Consider the following 17,450-nt stretch of genomic DNA (forward strand, 5'->3'; position numbering starts at 1 on the left):
CCAGGATCCGATGCAGAAGACACGATGAGCGTTCTGCTGCAGAGGATGCAGAATAACGCAAAGCAAGATTCATCCACCGGGTGTGGTTTAAATAGCCTCCTGTAGTGCTTAGGTGTCTCCTTCCACAGCCACGCCTAGGTAAGAAAAGAGTTCCTGCTTTCCAGAAGAGTTCCAGTGTTCTGAATCTAGGGAGTGGCTCCTGCCCCACCCAACAGGAAAAGTAGTTCCAAACAGAAGAGGATCAGAGGCTCAGCTGGCAGGCAAGTAAGCAGCATGGTCTGCTGCAGGTAAGTCCACCCAAGCATCATGAGCCCGGCGCTTCCAGCGCTGGGACTGGGCATATTTATGAGCCTGGTGCCACTGGCGCCAGGACTGGGTCCAAAAGGTCCCAATTGGGACTGGTTGGCCCTCGGAACCTGGGTTATGGATCTGCTTCCAAGGGAGTTGGGAAAACCCTGACCTTTTGGAAGCAGAGATCATGACACTTATGCATATATGTATATGTTGGCGCATGCCGCAATCTATCACTATAAAGCTAGCCTCAGGGAATACTTCATCTGCTTGCGTTTCTTTGCATCTTTACACGTGTGAACTGGCTTGGTATCTTCATCAGTTCTGTTGCATAAGCTTCTTCACCTTGGTCGCAAGATGTCACTTATCCTTGATACTTTCTTGATTCTCTTGTCTGTGCGTCTCTTTTATGTACGTCCGCTCGACTCTTCATGACGTCACCATTGGTCTTGGCCATTCACTTGCTCTGCTTCTTCCGGGATTTTATTCAAATGGACATCATATTTTCTCGTATGCAAATATGGTTTTCTTAATGGGAATCTTCCTTCCAAAATTCTCTATGATATTGGTATTCTTAGTGGTACCGCACGTGTCTCACATTCTGGTTCCCAACCTATAGGCAATATGGGCAAAGTGGTTGAGGTGGGGGTACTTGGCTCCTTCTCTACAGAGGTGATGGCTGAAGGTTTAGAATACATTTTAACCACAGGCATTGCTCTAGGCAACCCTCCAGACCATCGTTCTTCGTCTGCCAAGCCTTTATAGAAAGGGTAAAGACCATATGCAAATCAGGCTGGGTCCCACCTTCAAAGTGACAGTCCAGCCCAAACTGATAGGTCACATCCCTTCTGCTCGAGACCACAATCATCCCCAAACATGTTTCAGCCTCATTGAGCCTCATCAGTGAGGAGTAGCTTGGGTCTCTAAGCCCAGCAGACACGAGACCCACGTCTTGGCGGCATATAGCTGTGCCTCTTTTGCAATGGTGCAGATGGGCTAAAGAACGGTGATGTGAAAGGTTGCCAGAGCAATGCCAGTGATTCAGATTAGTTCAAAACCTTCCACCCATCACTTTTTTGGTTTTAGTTTGTCTCCCTATCTGAGAGAAGGTATGCCCAGACGTGAGTCCTTTGCTCGCTGCACTATAGGGAACTAGCTGCGCCTCACTGATGAGCCCCAACAAGGCAGAAAAAGGTTTGGAGTTGCTTGTGTTTCCTTGTAGAGGGCACCTGGCCTAGCAGTTTGGGCTGGGCTGCTCACATTGGCGGCGGTACTTGACTCATTTGCATATGGCTGGACCCCTTTTACAATTGAGCAGACAGGCTAATTAACAGTGGTGTGCAAATTTGCCCAGAGAAAGGCCAGTGCTTCAGATTAATTCAAAACCTTCCACCAATCACTTTTCTGGTGATATCATGTATGGCACAGCAAGCACGACAATGTTTTATATGCTGGCATATGTTGTGGGCAGAGGCATCATGAAAATGTGTTGCAAAATGGTCCTGTGCACTGTTGGTCACTTGCATCTATTGTTATTTTTCATGTGCTATTACACAAAACTGATTGGAAACATTGTGGCTTTTTACCCAGTTTTACAATGTGTAAAATGCAGCATTTTAACCGATTATTTTAAAAATGTTCATAAGGGAGAATGCTTTGTGCCCCCCTTGTTTGGGTCAGGCTCTCTCGCTGCTCTCAGTCACTCCCAAATTTTAGGCTCAAACATTTACCTCCTCCAGTTCAAAAATGAACCTTCTGTTTTCTTCCGAAAGCGTTTTATATGTCATGTTGAAAAACACTTTTGTTAACCATAGCACGACCAGCATTCTATCTGGGATCATTAAGCCACAAAGAGCCTCATCATTAGTCTGGTGGCAATCCAGCGCAATTACCACTGAGCGGAAATAGCGTTACTGCCGGGTCGTGCAGCGGAATTAGTACTGCAACACAACCTGGTATGAATGTGCCCCAAACCCCGGTGGTAACGGTATTAGCACCCAGTGGTAACTGCATCGAAATAAGGGCTACTGCTGAGAAAGAGATGCTAATAGCGCTACCACTGATGATCCCAGCGCTATTAGCGCTGGCGGAAATTGCATCACTGCCGAAATGGTAAACATTGCGGGAGCCAATTAGAAAAGGCACAATCCATTAAAGATCTCCACTTTCTGTAGCCATCTGGTCCTGGTAAGAAGCAAACATTTCCCAGGAGAGGATAAGAGGCAAGGTGGACAAACATCTCCTGCGCAAACACAAATTGAGTGAGAGGGAGCTGGTGATCCTCGCAGATGAAGTCATTGCCCACTGTGAGGAACTTTATGGAAGTCGCCAACGGAAGACCACTGGCAGCACAGGACAGCCATCTGGAATTCCATCTGCCAGAAGGTAACCGCAGTTGCAAGCGTACCCCATGATGGAGAGGAATGCCTCAAGCGGTGGAACGACCTGAGGGTCAGGGTGTGGGGACTGTTGTCCCAACACTGCCCGGAGTCCCCAGCGACTGGAGGAGGCACTGTGGAGCTATTGGTCCTCACCGCCTGGGAGGAGAAATGCAAAATGGTGCTGGACCTCAAAGGAATAGAGGTAGTCGGCAGTGCAAAGGTGGGTGCAAGCAACCATGAGGCAGAAGGTGTGTCCACTCCCCAACACAAATGCATGTACAAATGACAGCTCAGCATAAGATGCCCCAGTAGACAGGGACAGAAGTCAGCAGACCCAGAAGCTGGGCATGCCAACAGGCAGAGTGATGGGGTGGCACATCAACCAGCCTCCACAGCAGCCATGGAGCATGGCACCAAGGGCACCCACGAGAAGCACAGCAGCGGGAAGGACAGGCAAGTGAACCACACAAATGCTACCAATGTTGGTGAAATGCTTCGTAAGAGACTATTGATAAGGACGATCAATAGGATGCTACCAATGTTGGTGAAATGCTTCACCAACATTGGTAGCATCCTATTGATTGTCCTTATTAATAGTCTCTTATTTCAAGTCCTTTTGAAATCAATCACCATGCTACCATGCCCATTTTTACTTCAGGTTTGGGCTTAATTATTAGAGTGATCTCAAATCATATTTACGGAGGTCACGTGATGATTCAGTCACTCCTCTTACACGTCTTCACAATCCACCTTTCTTCCACTTAGAATCCTCATCTAACATTGCATATCAGAATTTTTCTTTTTTATAAATTAACAGCAAACATTGCTTAGCACACTAATTATTTTCTACACTACACAACTCACGGAATAATGACGCCCATATGATGCTTTGTTTATCTATGATGTCACACGTACGTTTACGCATGGCGTCATCACGTGTACTCGCGGCAACCATTTTTATTTTACCATTCTAACTGGAGGAACGCGAGAAATACTGGGTGCTCGAACGGCACTCTGTGAACCACATTTTCGTGGGAATTTAACCCGTGACATACTTTGGATTTTGGATACAACCTATTGATTGGGTGAGTTATAACTATTTTTGATGGGGCAACCTCTGGCCTTTCATTACCAGCAGTTACAATAGCCTGAAGTTATGGGAACAGGCTAATGTGACTTACTGCTCATTACAAGAACACAAACATTTATCCCGGCTCTGTTGATATTCCATCTATTTTGTTTACATAACTTTTATTTGGAGTCAAACAATCAGAACATGCATTTAGCATAATTTTATTATCACCATTCGTGAGACCATTTGAGGAGCAGTTATCATCAATGAGACTCATCCAAGGGAATCATAACACTAATTAAGTGGGACGGATCAGTCCCTGAGGTAATCACCTTTTCTATTGGTATTTCAGGTATTATCATTTGTGACTCCCCATTATTCATTCCAATCAGATTTTATATTGTTATATTTTACCGATTCACAGATTTAACAAGATTCCATCACAAATAGGGTAAGCCATATCTATTCGGAATACTTCCAAATTTAATCTACAACTAATTAAGTGGGACAAGGATCTGACACTTGGCTCTATAACACTACAATTGCTTTAAGATAATGTATGGGGTGATTTTCGAAACACGTGTTGGCTGTTTCCGAATGAACAGGCTGTTTTCGAATAAACAACATTTGGATACATATAAATACATGTTATCGCTTCTATCCCATTTTGGATTCTGATATTCAGTTCATTTATTGATTGATTTAGATATATCTTTTGACCCAAGCGCGACTATAGTCTGATGTCACATAAGGTGTCTGTCAGTGACATGTGCAGCGTACTTGGTGGCTGTCTTGTGGCAGTGTATTTCCATCATGCATGTGGCAGCTGGGTACCCCATGCGCCCTCCATGGGCATGTGGTGCCAACGAGTGGGCATTGTGGGTTGTCTGCACATGGTTGTGTGGCTGTGGTACTGTTAGGATTTTTGTTGTGTGGAGCAATGTGGCCATTTGTCAGCATTGATCTGGTAAGTGCATGTTGCATTGTGGTACCTGTAGTCATGTTGGTGTATATGGTTGCTCCTGCATGTGTACTACTGCTTCTCCATGCAGGTAAGTCTGACATGCGCATGCTGCATGGCATGTTCTGTGACGATGATGCGGGAGAAGTACATATTTGCCATTCACTTGTCATACCATCCTTTGTTTAGTCATTTGCATCCACCCCCATTTGGGCATGTGCTTCACGGTGCATGTGTGCTGGCATTTCTACTCACCCACTTTCCAGGTCTGTTGTCCTCTGTGCCTCTCCATGTATTCTAGCAGTGTGCTGTTCCGTAGGTCCATGGCATTGTGGGTGGAACCAGGGTGTGGGCACAGGAGTGGGTGATGTATAGGCTGGGGTCACAGGTCACCTGCACATTTTGGGAGTGATTGTGCTTGCGGTTTCGGTACACTGTTTCGTGGGCCTGGGGGGCCACTAGCGTAATGTGCACAGTCCAGGGCAGCGATTACATTTTGCATTTGGGCAATGGCATGGAACTGTGCCTTCATGGCATTGACCTGGGGTGGTAGGCAGTGAGATGTGGCATTGCACTTGCATCAGGAGAGCTTAAAGCACCTGGCCCAGAACTGCACAGAATGTGGCCAGTACCATGCTGTGGATCATGGCCACAGAGTGCCCGAAGATGTTAGTTCCAAGTGATTGTAGGATGGACACTAGATTCAGCAGTGGGGGCACAGCTGTCGGGATGTTGATCCTGCTCCCTATGACATCCTGTGTTGTGGTGGGGAGCTCTGTTATGGTCTCAGTGTTGAGGCGGTAGAGGGTGACCAACTGGGTGTCGGTTAGGGTCCAGGGTGAGGGTCTAAACCTGGGAATCGGTGCACGCCTTGCTTGTGCTCTCCTCCTCCTCCCCTCCTGCCCTGTACACCCTAAACTCCCTGTGCCCTGGCCTGGTTGACCTGCCTATCTATTTCCAAAAGCAGCATGAGCAGCTGCCTGTCCCAACTCACAATGGCTAGTGGCAAAATGAATGGTGTTGGAAACAGTGTTTGGGGAACGGGTGTGCCTTATGTAGCGCCCTGGGGGGATTGGGATCACCTGTGGCTTCATTTCAGGCACCTGTTTTCATTTACCTCCAGCTAATTGTGCCAGACATGGACTTGTGATGCGGCTGTGTTTGAACCTTGTGTGGCTGACCGTAATAGCGCTGGCTGTAATGGTGCAGGCTGTATTTGCGCCGGCTCATGATCTGGCAGAGCAGTATTGGCAGCGCTAATTTCATTACCCCCGCTTTTAAGGATTACCGCCAGACTTGTGATGAGGTCCAAAGTCACCAAACAACTAAACACAGGTGGCCTGATAATAGGTTTGGTGGTATTACATGTGGTAATAACGCCAAACATATATACCATTACCACCTGTGGAAAACGGGACGTGTCCATATGATTTAGGGTCATGCAAACCATTCTGGTATTACTCATCTTGAAGTCTCATAGGACTTCATTGGGATCTGTAATTACTGTAAGTGGTAATGCTTTTGTGTTGTGATAATTACCTCCACAGAAAAGCAGGTGCAAATGTGGAAACAACCTCAACATTTGGTGGATTGGTAAAACATCCAGTGTTCTTAAATACTGAATATTTTACTACCACCAAAATTGGAATCAGGCCCCATGTGATTTTAAAATGCCCAACACATGTTCAAATTGTCTCCATTAAAATATATGTTGGTGCACACTTTTCCATACATATTAATAGAAGATCTCCTGAAATCCGGACTGGTTATTACGGTCAGTTCAGTCAGATATCACATAACTAACCACAAACATGCACACATTTTCTCCTCCACATCCGGAAAGGTGATATGGAAGATCTAGTTAGGTGGTAACTCAAACCACCCACCCACATTTTGAGTGATTCAAAGTCATAGCGCATCGGGGCTTGCTAAAACGATTTTTTTGCAGAACAATTTCACTAGAAATAGAAAACGAAATTTGTTTTCAATGCTTGTGATGCTGTGGGAGAGAGAGCCAGTGTGGCAGTTATTTGGAAAAGGGAAATAGGGGTGCTTTAGAGATGTGAGGATGCTTTTTTGTCATCCTCAAAACTGCTGCCCGTATAGGCTCATGTCACCAAACCTTTGAATCGTTGGCTTGGGAATATATGCAGGACAATTTATGGGGTGGAAGGGAGGATCATCTGGTTTTACTGTAAAGTTGTATCTCAGTAAAGAAAATGATTATCAGAAAATCGGAGACAAATTTTAATTGACCAACATGTAAGATGAACGGCCTCTTTGGGAAACCTACGCATACAAAGAATGAGTATCGTAGCAGAGCGCTTCTCAAACACTAAACCCGGCCCAAAAGGAATTATTATTACTTTTTTGATTGATTCCATCAACAAAGGAGACTATAAAAGCCAAACTGTAGACTGGCATTAATCTTTAGAACATTAATTGAAACAAATTAAATAGTCTGAACACTCTACTATCATCACTCAGCATACATTGAAATCTAACATATCCAAAACGCTACTTGTTCGTCAGACGCACAAAATTATCCACACGTATCGCTGGCAAACGTTGGTGGAGACTCTACGCGGACGAACAACTTCTGATCAATAGAAAATAAAAAAAATTGAGCCGCACTCAAAAATGTACAAGAATACATTCTTTATTTTATGGTGAGCATCTGCCATCGACACAACATGTACTGTGGTTCTAAGAAACAGATATGCTGTAATGTGGCTAACAATTCCAAAACATAAGACCACCTGCTGTAGTAGGACACACATCCAGATTATGGAGTGGTGCTACAGGATCTGGAACAGACATGCACGACTGAGTAATGGGGCTGACATGTTAGTGCAATGATCACGTCCTAGAATTGGTGAGGGACATGACATAAAAAAAGAATCTAGGAAATCATTTGCATAGTAAATGTGACTTTTCAGCATGATTTCACACCTTTCTACAATCAATGCATATGCGCTAAGCAAACCTGATTAATAGCCAGATTGCTCGGGGCACCCTGGAAGATGCACACTCATATTGCTTCTAATTTCAATTTGATGTGTATTTGTTTCTAGTCCTGGTTGTGAATGGTGGTGGTAAATTGCAACGCATTCCCTTTGATATGTTTTTTTTTTATTTTTATAAATTGTGAGTCCTTGAGAGCACAAAAAAGGATACATTAAAACGTGTGTTAAACAAAAAGAGCACTAGTGAAATATATCATCATGTATATTATAAAACCTCCATGTCCGGAACAGTTAAGCATCACTGGGGCAAAATAACACACAATAGATAACAGCAAGATGTTGTTAATTTGCGCTACGAAACACAGACTGTGTAATCCAATCATTTCGGTCCTTCAGGAATCAATAGCACTTTAATAGTCTCTTTATATTTGAAAAAAAACAACCTAGATTTAATGCTATGTAACACCGGGAGGAGCTGTGAAAAATGAGAACACTAAATGTAAAATAGTTTCATCACACATGCCGCACTGAGAACACATTAAATGCTAAAGTTAATCTCTTTGGCTGGATGATAATCATCTTGCAACACAAGAGGATAATAGAGTCAGACAATCTATTTAAGAGTGGAAAAATAAGCACAGCCTTACACAGAATGAACATCTATAACCATAACTAAGCTACTTTAAGAAAATGTTTTCCTCATTGTTTTCCTTTTTGGAATTTTTTGTGTTTTCAAAAGGGCTTTTTATAGAAATACTCCTAACGGATTCTGTAGACAGAGATGATAACACTGGCCATGTAGGCCGCTGTTCTGATTCGCTTATCGCTTGATGTGCTTTGCACCCCGAAGAGTAAACTGCACTGAGAATGGGCATGTATGGCTGGCTGACATACCCCAGAGCAGAAGCTGGCGGGATGCGAGAGTTGGTGTGCTGCTGCATAGTGGGACCGTCTGTGCTCTTTCCCCACCTGTCGTATCACCCTGGCGTGGTGCAGTTTGTTGCAGTGTATTGCAGTGCAAATATCTTGGAAACCGTGCATCATAGGGCCTGGACCTTGGGTTTTGTTCCTCATGTCGGGACTGATCCTTCTATGACCACATTGATGTCTTGCCGATTTCATGCAACCGTCTGATGTGTGAAGGTGCTGAAATCTGGGCGAAAGAGGTGGGCTGTCAAAATGTCAAGTTGTTAATAATGTCTGAGGGTCCTAACAGGTAGCTATGCAAAGTCTGGTGGAGATTGGTGAAACAGTGTGGAATTGTCTAAGGAACAATGCTTCGCCAAGCCACACTCCCACAAAGTGATGTGTGCAGGGGTCTTAAAATGTAACCATGCAAAATGTGGTGCAGACTGGTGAAATGGTGTGGAATTGCATAAGGAACAACGCTTTGCCAAAAATACTGCCACAAACAAACACATTTCAACTTTTAGATATATAGATAGAATTCTGATGGCGAATATTTGATGAATTTGATGAATATTGTTCCTACTGCAGATACAAAAAACGTGGACTCAGCACACAGATACAGACATACAGACACAGGCACACAAAACAAGGCAGTTTAGGTAGGGGTTCTCATGACATTGGCACCAAAACCAAAATGGGGAGATTAGTACTCCAAGAGCAGAAGTGTAGAGTGTAAAGAGGAGAGGACCCAAGACAGAGCCATGTGGAGCTTCATCAGTAGAGATGGGTCTTCTTCTGTGTTAGTGTGACTAAAATGGGAGATGGAGGCAGAGGGTGATGGTAGAATAGGCAGTGTGGAATGTAGGGGGTTGGATTGTGAGGAAAGTCAGGAGAAAGTCTTTAATTCTTGTAATTTTTGCAGCAAAGTATTCAGCTTGGTCATTAGCTGTGAGAGTGGAGCTGATAGTTTTAGCTTTAGGAGGAGCGAGTAGCGAGGAGTGAGTTTAGGGTGCCCTCTTGCCGGCAAGGTTGGTTGGAATGAGAGTCAATGAGGGTGATGTAGAAATGCATTTTGCTCTATCAAGAGAGGACTTGAGAGAGTTCAGGGCAGAGAGGATGAGTTGCAGGTCCTCATGCAAGTGGGTGAAACTCTGCGTGGCAGCTACGCATGTCTGTGCATAGACACCGTATGGATGTGGTAACCCATGGTCCGTGTGCTGAGACATAGGGGGGAAAGTTAGCAGTGGGAAGTGAGAGGAGAATGAGTCATATAGTAGGAATTGGAAACTGGAGAAAGCAGTGCTGGTGGAAGAGGTACCAGGTGTGAAGGAGGAGGGTCAGAACTGTAAGTCTGAGAAAAAGGGAGAAAAGGGCAGAAGGTTTAAATTTCCTTTTAGGAATAATTTAGGCATGTGGTAAAGAGAGGTCAGATGGTGGAAAGGAGATGTGGAAACAATGAAGTGATCAGATAGGGATGTTGTGATATTAGGATACAGTGGAGAGTGTGGTCACTAAGAAAAGACTGAAGTTTAGATTTCTGAGTACTGTTTGGAGAGGGAAGTTTAAAGTCACATAAGTATGAGGTGATGTTTAGTGGAAAGAGAATTAATAAGTTGCCCAAGTTCATCAAAGAATGGTCCATTGAGACCAGGAGGGCAATAGATGGAGACAATGTGAACTAAGTGAGGCGGAGCAATAGTAGAGATGGTGAATTCAAAAGAGGTCGGAGAGGACATGGCATTGGAGATTAGTGAGGCATTGAGGAGGGAGATAGTAGGTGTCCAACGCCTCCACCTCTGCCAGTCAGACGAGGAGCGTGAATGAAGAATAAGTTGGAGTTGTCTAGTTCTGCCAGAGTGTCAGATGGAGAAATCCAGGTTTCAGAGATGGGAAGGAGGTCTAGAGGAGGAGAGCTGGTGTGAACATAGTGTAAAGTAAGTTTGGTTGCATAAAGACCGAGCATTCCAGAGTGTAATGTTCAGTCGATGTGGTAAGAGTAGAGGATTTGAGTGGTAGAGGAAGCAAGGTGGATAGGTGTTAGGGGAGGTATGGTTAGCTAGTCGACTTTTGTTTGAAGTAGGATGTTCAAGAGAGATGGAGTAGTTGGAATTTTGAGATGTGATTTACATGATAGGGATGGAAAGGAGGAAGTAGTAGCGTGATTGGAGAAAGCAAAGGGAGAGGTTACTAGGAAGAGCTGTAGGAGCAGAAGAAGCAAATGCATAATTGGTGAGTACCACAGAGTGGAGAGGCCATCATTTCCTGCCTGCAGCTATTCTATTGAGAGAGAGAGAGATAGAGAGAGAGAGACAGAGAGAGAGAGAGAGAGAGAGAGAGAGAGAGAGAGAGAGAGAGAGAGAGAGAGAGAGAGAGACAGAACACTAGTCCCCATAGGCTTCATCTAACGCCATCCTTTCTTAAAATCCCCATCTAGTTTAAAAACTGCATTGCTAGTTTGTAGTTAATTCCTTTTCTTTCAAGATTTGCTTTTGGTTTAATTCCTCAGAAAGACAACAGAAATCAGGGACTGGTTCATTGGGGTTCATTACAGGTTTGGTTGTATTTTCAGTTTAAATACTTCCAAACATGTTTACATTTACGGCTATGCTGTCTGGCACAATTACTGCCACATCAAGAGTGTGCTAGCAGCATTTTGTACACATTTTTAAGACTCTCTGTGGATTGTGAAGGAAATACTATTGTGTTAATTGTGCCTCTGACAATTCCTCTAATCTTTGGCAAAGTGGAGGATACACTTCCAGAACTTGGCCAGAGGTATCCATTCTACTTTAACACCAATCCTGGAATTTGGTGGTACTGTAAAATAGTCAGTAATTCTATTACTGCCAAAAAAAGTGTCAGTAATGAAATTACCGCCTTTTTTTACTGCACCACCAAACTCATAAAGAGCACCATTGAGCCAGTTCTTAGCAAGCTGCCTATTTTCTGCAATATCACATTTAATTTCAGACCATTGTTGATGATGTTTCCTCTGCTTTCAGTGTCCTCTACTAGGTGAAGATGAATCTACACAGTGTGAATCCATACTTTCCTATGGTTCGAAAACAACCAAGCTGAGTCAAACCATTATTGGTCTATTGTTTAAAAAAGCATCAACCCAATTCAAACTATATTGATCTTTTGGCTTGAATTGGATCAAGTTGATTCAAGACTCTTACAAACAAGTCAAATTAGACATTTACAAAAAATGGATTTGATTTCACCCCTAAGCCATCTGTGTGGCACTTGAGGGGCTCCAGCAGAATCAAAATCAGGTTTTGCATTACTGGAACTGGCTTTTGGGTCAAGCATTTTAAGGCTTGCCCATAGCTGGTATATGTGGTTCCTGATCACAAGCACTTTAATGTTAGGGTGAGCAGTGCGATAGGTCAAATGAGCACAATCCCACTGTGTATTATGAACTTAGGGATTCAAGCATTCACCTCTGTTATAACAGACATCATTTTCAAATATAAAGAACTGTCCTCATCCCTAGGGTCCCAATTGCTCTTTGATTTTATGCAAAACATCCAGGAACTCTCATTGGTGCAATTTGTCCCCTTCCCCTTTCTCTCATTTATAGTTCGAAAGAGTGCAATAAGAGCATATCAGACTGACCAATTTGATATTTTAAATTCGTATTTAAACAATGAATTGAAATTATCTCTCAAATGAATGTCATATTTGTATTACTTTACATTTCTTGCAATTTAATATGTTTAAATTAAAATAGTGAGATTCAATTCAATTTGAATTCATTTCTAAGAGCCCTCTGTGATGTATTGCATTGCATTAATAATATGCAAAATAAAAATCAATTAACAGAACAAATGGTGCTTCAATGTGCTCTGCCCGGGTTGGCTAAATTTAAGACAGAATTAAGAAGTTAAGAAAATGCTGTGCCAATATAGAAAGTACAGTTTTATTATGTTCACTTACCTTATAACTCTGCATGGCTGCAGGATTTCTTGACAAATGTCCAGATCTACTATGCCAAGGCTACTGGATGTGCTGCTATTGCCATTGCTGACAAATAAAAATATAACCACATGTTATAGGTTGCCACACACTCATTAATAGTGAAAAATTCTACAATCGTTTGATCCGGTTTATAGTCATTTTTTCGAATACAAAAATGTCGAGTCATTTTTTCGAAAAAATAATGTAAAAAAAAAAAGTCGAATAATTTTTTTACTATGTTTTTTATTCGAAATGGGGGGGTTCCCCCCCCCAACACACACCCCCCATTTTTGTTTGTTGGTTGTACCCATTTTTTTTTTATTCCTGGACCCCAAAATAAATATATAATTTTAAAAAATGAAATTCGACTTTTTTTTTTCGACATTATTTTTTCGACATTATTGACATTCGACATTTATTTTCTCGAAAAAAGACCGACCATGGTTTGATCCATTAACAAAGATCAAAAGTGTGTTACCCATCTATCATGGTGCTATACAAGTAATTAGGCTTTGTTAAACCGTTGCTGATCCGTGATTCGACAACGTGGGGTTCTAAAATAATGGTACCTTACCATATCTAACACAAAAATATGTATTCTTGAACTTGAAGATTATTTAATTAAATAATGTGCATATCCTCAAATTCCCATGTAGCTTTTTCGCCCAAGCCTCCAATAATCATAATTCTGTATTATTTTTGGCTCTAAATTTTTTGGGGTCAAATGCTACATTAAAACGTCATTCTAAAGTATATGAAGCCATTACTCGTGAAAGAAAGTTGTTAGACGCTCCACTCAGAGGCAGCAAGGTGTCCAAGCACCAAAAACCCCAGGAACATTGGATTGCTCGACAGACTGCTATCCATTTGTATAGTAACGCTCTCACCAGTGAGATTATTCAACTGCACCAGGCTCCACAAATTAAGAATGTGGTTCCTGATTACTTTTCTATATTGTTTTGCCCCAGTGGGGCCACATTGCACAGGGCAATATTACAAATTGCTACAGTTCACCTTCTGTAAGTGTTATTGTTGTTTTGTAAAAAAATAAAATCACAAACGGACATATATTTGGGCACTTTTATGCAGATTTGATTAATTTCAAACCAGTTCAGGAATGGTTTGCGGGCTTTGCACCAGCCTAAATGTTAACAATGGATATTTGCACTGCCAAGTCCACTGCACCAATCTGTCTGTCAAATGCCAGTGGCATATTGCCTTGCACTGGTGCAAAAGTCTTAGAGTACCAAATAATTTAAGTGGTCTTTCCCATGTTAAGGACACGCTGACAATGCATTAAAAAGAACTGAAGAACCCAATGTGAGATCATGACAACGGGTCATGTTTAATATTAAAATAATGTCTTGTTCAATTCAGGATCACTTGAATGAATAAACACAAGCATGCAATTTTGTGCAGCATTCTTAATATGCAATTTGCAACAGCTTTTAGCGATTTTCCTATCTATAGCTATTTATATCGGCTGAATTGGCTACATCGTTCACAGATTTCAACGCTGCTTTGACCCAAATCTAGCTCCAATCTTTGTTGTGCCCAGCCTTTTGAGATGTTGTTTATCATTTCACCACTAGTCAATGTGACGAATTGCATTCTGCTCTGCGGGAGTAGAAGGATGAGTGGGGTCAAACTGGCTTAATCTGCCCTATTCCTTCCACAAACCAAAACACAATGCAATCATAAAGGCAAAACAGGGACCATTACGAGATATACCTTCTTCGCCTTTTGGGGTAACATGAACCGAGGGATGGCCATACTCTCAAGAGCGGTGTTAAGGTGAACCAGTAGTGACCCAAACAACACAGTATCACAGGCCGAAATAAAATTTGATGTCTAATCAAGGTTTTATCAAAATATAAACAATATAAACACTTTAACTAAACACATCATCTGCACCCACCCCCAGAGGAAGAACAGAGAAGATGACAGGCTGGAGAAAGCAGCACTCTGAGCATAGTTCTAGGGTGGAAAAAGTACTACCCACAAGAAAGGATATCTTGGTGAAAACAGGACCATCATGATTGAATCAGTTTTGAGGGTCCAAATGGACTGGGTGGGACAGTTCAGAGTAAAAAATAGCTGGATTCAATTCTTTGTAGACTGATAAAGTCTGACCTGGTGTTCAATGTAGATGTGAGCTGATCAGTCTCAGTTCGGGCACATTGGATCGTGGAGGCCCCAGCAGCAAGTGGGCATCGAGTAGGGGCAAATGCTGGTCCTCTGTGTGGTAGAAGGGTGGCTCTCTAAGACGCAGATCGGGGCAGTCCCAGGAACACTTCACAGTTGGCAGGCTGGACCCAACATAAGCCACCGGGAGGGGTCGATGAGTGAGCTCCAGTTGTTCAAGTCGGCAGGCAATGGCCATCGAAGTGGTGATCTTGGGTGTGTTGATGTGCGACCAATGAAGCAGCAGTTGAAGGGCTAGCTGGGAGGAGCCATGTTTGTAACACCCGGTTAGAGTCAGCATGTGATACTCCAGTGATTCGGTTTGGGTTCTGGCGCTAAGCAGACGCTTCAGGCCTACAATGTGAAGAGTTTTGGCTGGTAAATGATGCAATGTTGAGCTGGTCGAAGGGCAAGGCAATCTTCAATGTGGTGGATGAGTGCAGCAACCAGCGCCAGCGACTTCCCGCTTGTTCCAGGTACAGTGAACATGGAGCAACCATTTTGGTGCATTCAACTGGTTGCATTGGCTGGTCTGGTCCTCCAATTGCTGTGAGGCCCACTCAGGGGGACTCGAGGAGGATAGGATGGTTCAATTCAGGGTCTGCTCTCCCTGCTCATAAGATACAGACACAGAGTCGTAGGTCTTAATCCACAGCAGAGGTTGCTCTTGATGTGCCATGAGAGTGGTAAGGAACAGATGTTGCTTCTGTCGTGGATGATTCCTTCTTAACCTCAGGCTGAGGGCTATGGAGAGTGCAACTCTTCCAAAGGAAGTCCAGTGAGATTTTCACAACAGGTTTATGGCTTTAAAGGATGCAGGAAGAACTGAGCAAATCTGATGAAGGAGTAGAAGACCTTAACTTTTAAGGGAAAACCTCAGGTGATTGGTCTAAAGCTAGTCTGCCTTAGTGGTCTTTGCACTGAGTGGACTGTGCACTGTTGATGTCACACCCAAAGTGCTTTTCTGCAGAGGAAGTGGAAGGGGCCAGGAAAGAGAGAGATGGACAGTGAGTATCAAGATGGTGAAAACCTTCTCACATTGACCACAGCCCTCCTGCCTATCATAATCCTGCCCCCTTCCCTTCTCAATAAGAAGAAAGGATACTCCTTTTGAATGCATGTGATTTCTTGTTGCCTGGGCCCAGGGAAGCTGCCTGCAGTGCAGCTGTCTCTGGTGGAGGGTGTTACCTGCCCTCACAAAGAGATCAAAGAGGAGGCCTGGCCCTCCAGGTTCTCGTCCTTCCATTTGGCGGGTTACACCAGCTGACCAGAATACGCATCATCTTCCATAGTAGAGCTGACTCACAGGAGCTGACATATGTGCGATATCAATTGGAATGTGGCGTTTGGGAACATATATAGCACCATGCACTATGCCTAAATGTAGGAATAGCTTTTATTTAGATTTGTCCCTGCCACCAATGGGGCGACTTGTGCTCATTATAGTTTTGGGGACAGGGGGGCATATCTTATATCCTCCCTCTGTGCCGCAGGGACTTGGCTGTCTATGTGGCTGTCAAGTGAACTTTGAACCTGCCCTGTGCCTCAAGTAAAGCAAGTGCTGCAGACCTGCTACTGATGCGGCTGATCACAAGTGCACTATGCTTTTGTTATAGAGTCAACAAGAAAGGGGGAATCTGGTTGCCAAATGACCCCTTTTTCAGACGTAATTACCCTCATGATTCTATTTGTTAATACACATTTAAAAAGCCACGGATTTGCACCCTTGCCAGATGGCAATTTCTCACAGTCAGCTCCTTGCCATTTAATGCGGAAAAGGCACCACCCTTTGTGGACAGGCCGTGAGTAGGAAAGAGGTGCTGGGTGTGATGTAGCGAGCCTTCAACCCCATAGGCTTTCAAATGCCCTTCACTCTCTACTGAAACAGTGACTGCAGGCATGAATGCCAACTTGTCTGAATTATCTGTTATATTGAGTTTAACATGTCGAATAAGCCGCTATATCATAAAATGAATATAAATGATTGATCATGGAACAGACATTGATCATGGAGCATATTAAAGGTTCTGACTTTTAACCATTTTATTTGCCTTGTTTATTGAGCTACTCAGAATCCATATCCTTCAGATAATTTGTATATAACCACAAATGTCAAAGATCTGCTTAAAACAAGTAAGTATTCCTGTACCTTTGAGTGCCAATAAAGACAGTATACAGATAAACCTGGAAACATTTAGCAACCTCTCTGAGATAGCAGTGTACTACAAAAATGACACTTAACATTCATTTTTGTCCATATAGATGTTCAATTCTTCCAGGTAAGATATGTCGAATAGGTGAGGTATCATGTAAGGATGTGATCTCAAATGAGCGTAAAGATCAGTATCTTAATAATTTTAAATTGTTAGTTGTCAAAATTAAACAGGAAAAGCCAGACACCACTTATGATTGCAAGGGCAATGAAATAAAGGAAAGTGCTGGCCCACTTACATTTTATTTTTTTCAAACAATGGCATATTTTTAGGGAATGCTTCTTTGAACATTTGAGCCAATTAATATTGCTACTAGATCAGTTGAACAACTCTTATAAGGATTCTGCTGCTATGTATGTTAACATCTAATTATTGTTAATTAGATGAAATATCTTAGCAAAATAGTGTTACACACATTTGTTGTCTCCAGACCACAGAGCCCAAGTGCAGATTAAAAAAAGGAGCAATATACTAAGGCTGAACACAATATGTCGTGCTTGGGCCCCAGCAGGG

General features: G+C 43.0%; 1 protein-coding gene across 1 annotated transcript in view; it reads right to left on the bottom strand.

Annotated features, from left to right (window-relative positions):
* Window positions 1-17,450, bottom strand: part of SPHKAP (SPHK1 interactor, AKAP domain containing) — a 1,600,508-nt gene that overhangs the window by 55,641 nt on the left and 1,527,417 nt on the right. The window contains exon 9 of the mRNA XM_069617984.1: window positions 12,520-12,606. Coding sequence (XP_069474085.1) covers window positions 12,520-12,606 — 87 coding nt within the window. The remainder of the gene's footprint in view (window positions 1-12,519; window positions 12,607-17,450) is intronic.

Source organism: Ambystoma mexicanum, chromosome 10 (assembly GCF_040938575.1).
Source record: "Ambystoma mexicanum isolate Mex_15411 chromosome 10, UKY_AmexF1_1, whole genome shotgun sequence".
NCBI lineage: Eukaryota > Metazoa > Chordata > Amphibia > Caudata > Ambystomatidae > Ambystoma > Ambystoma mexicanum.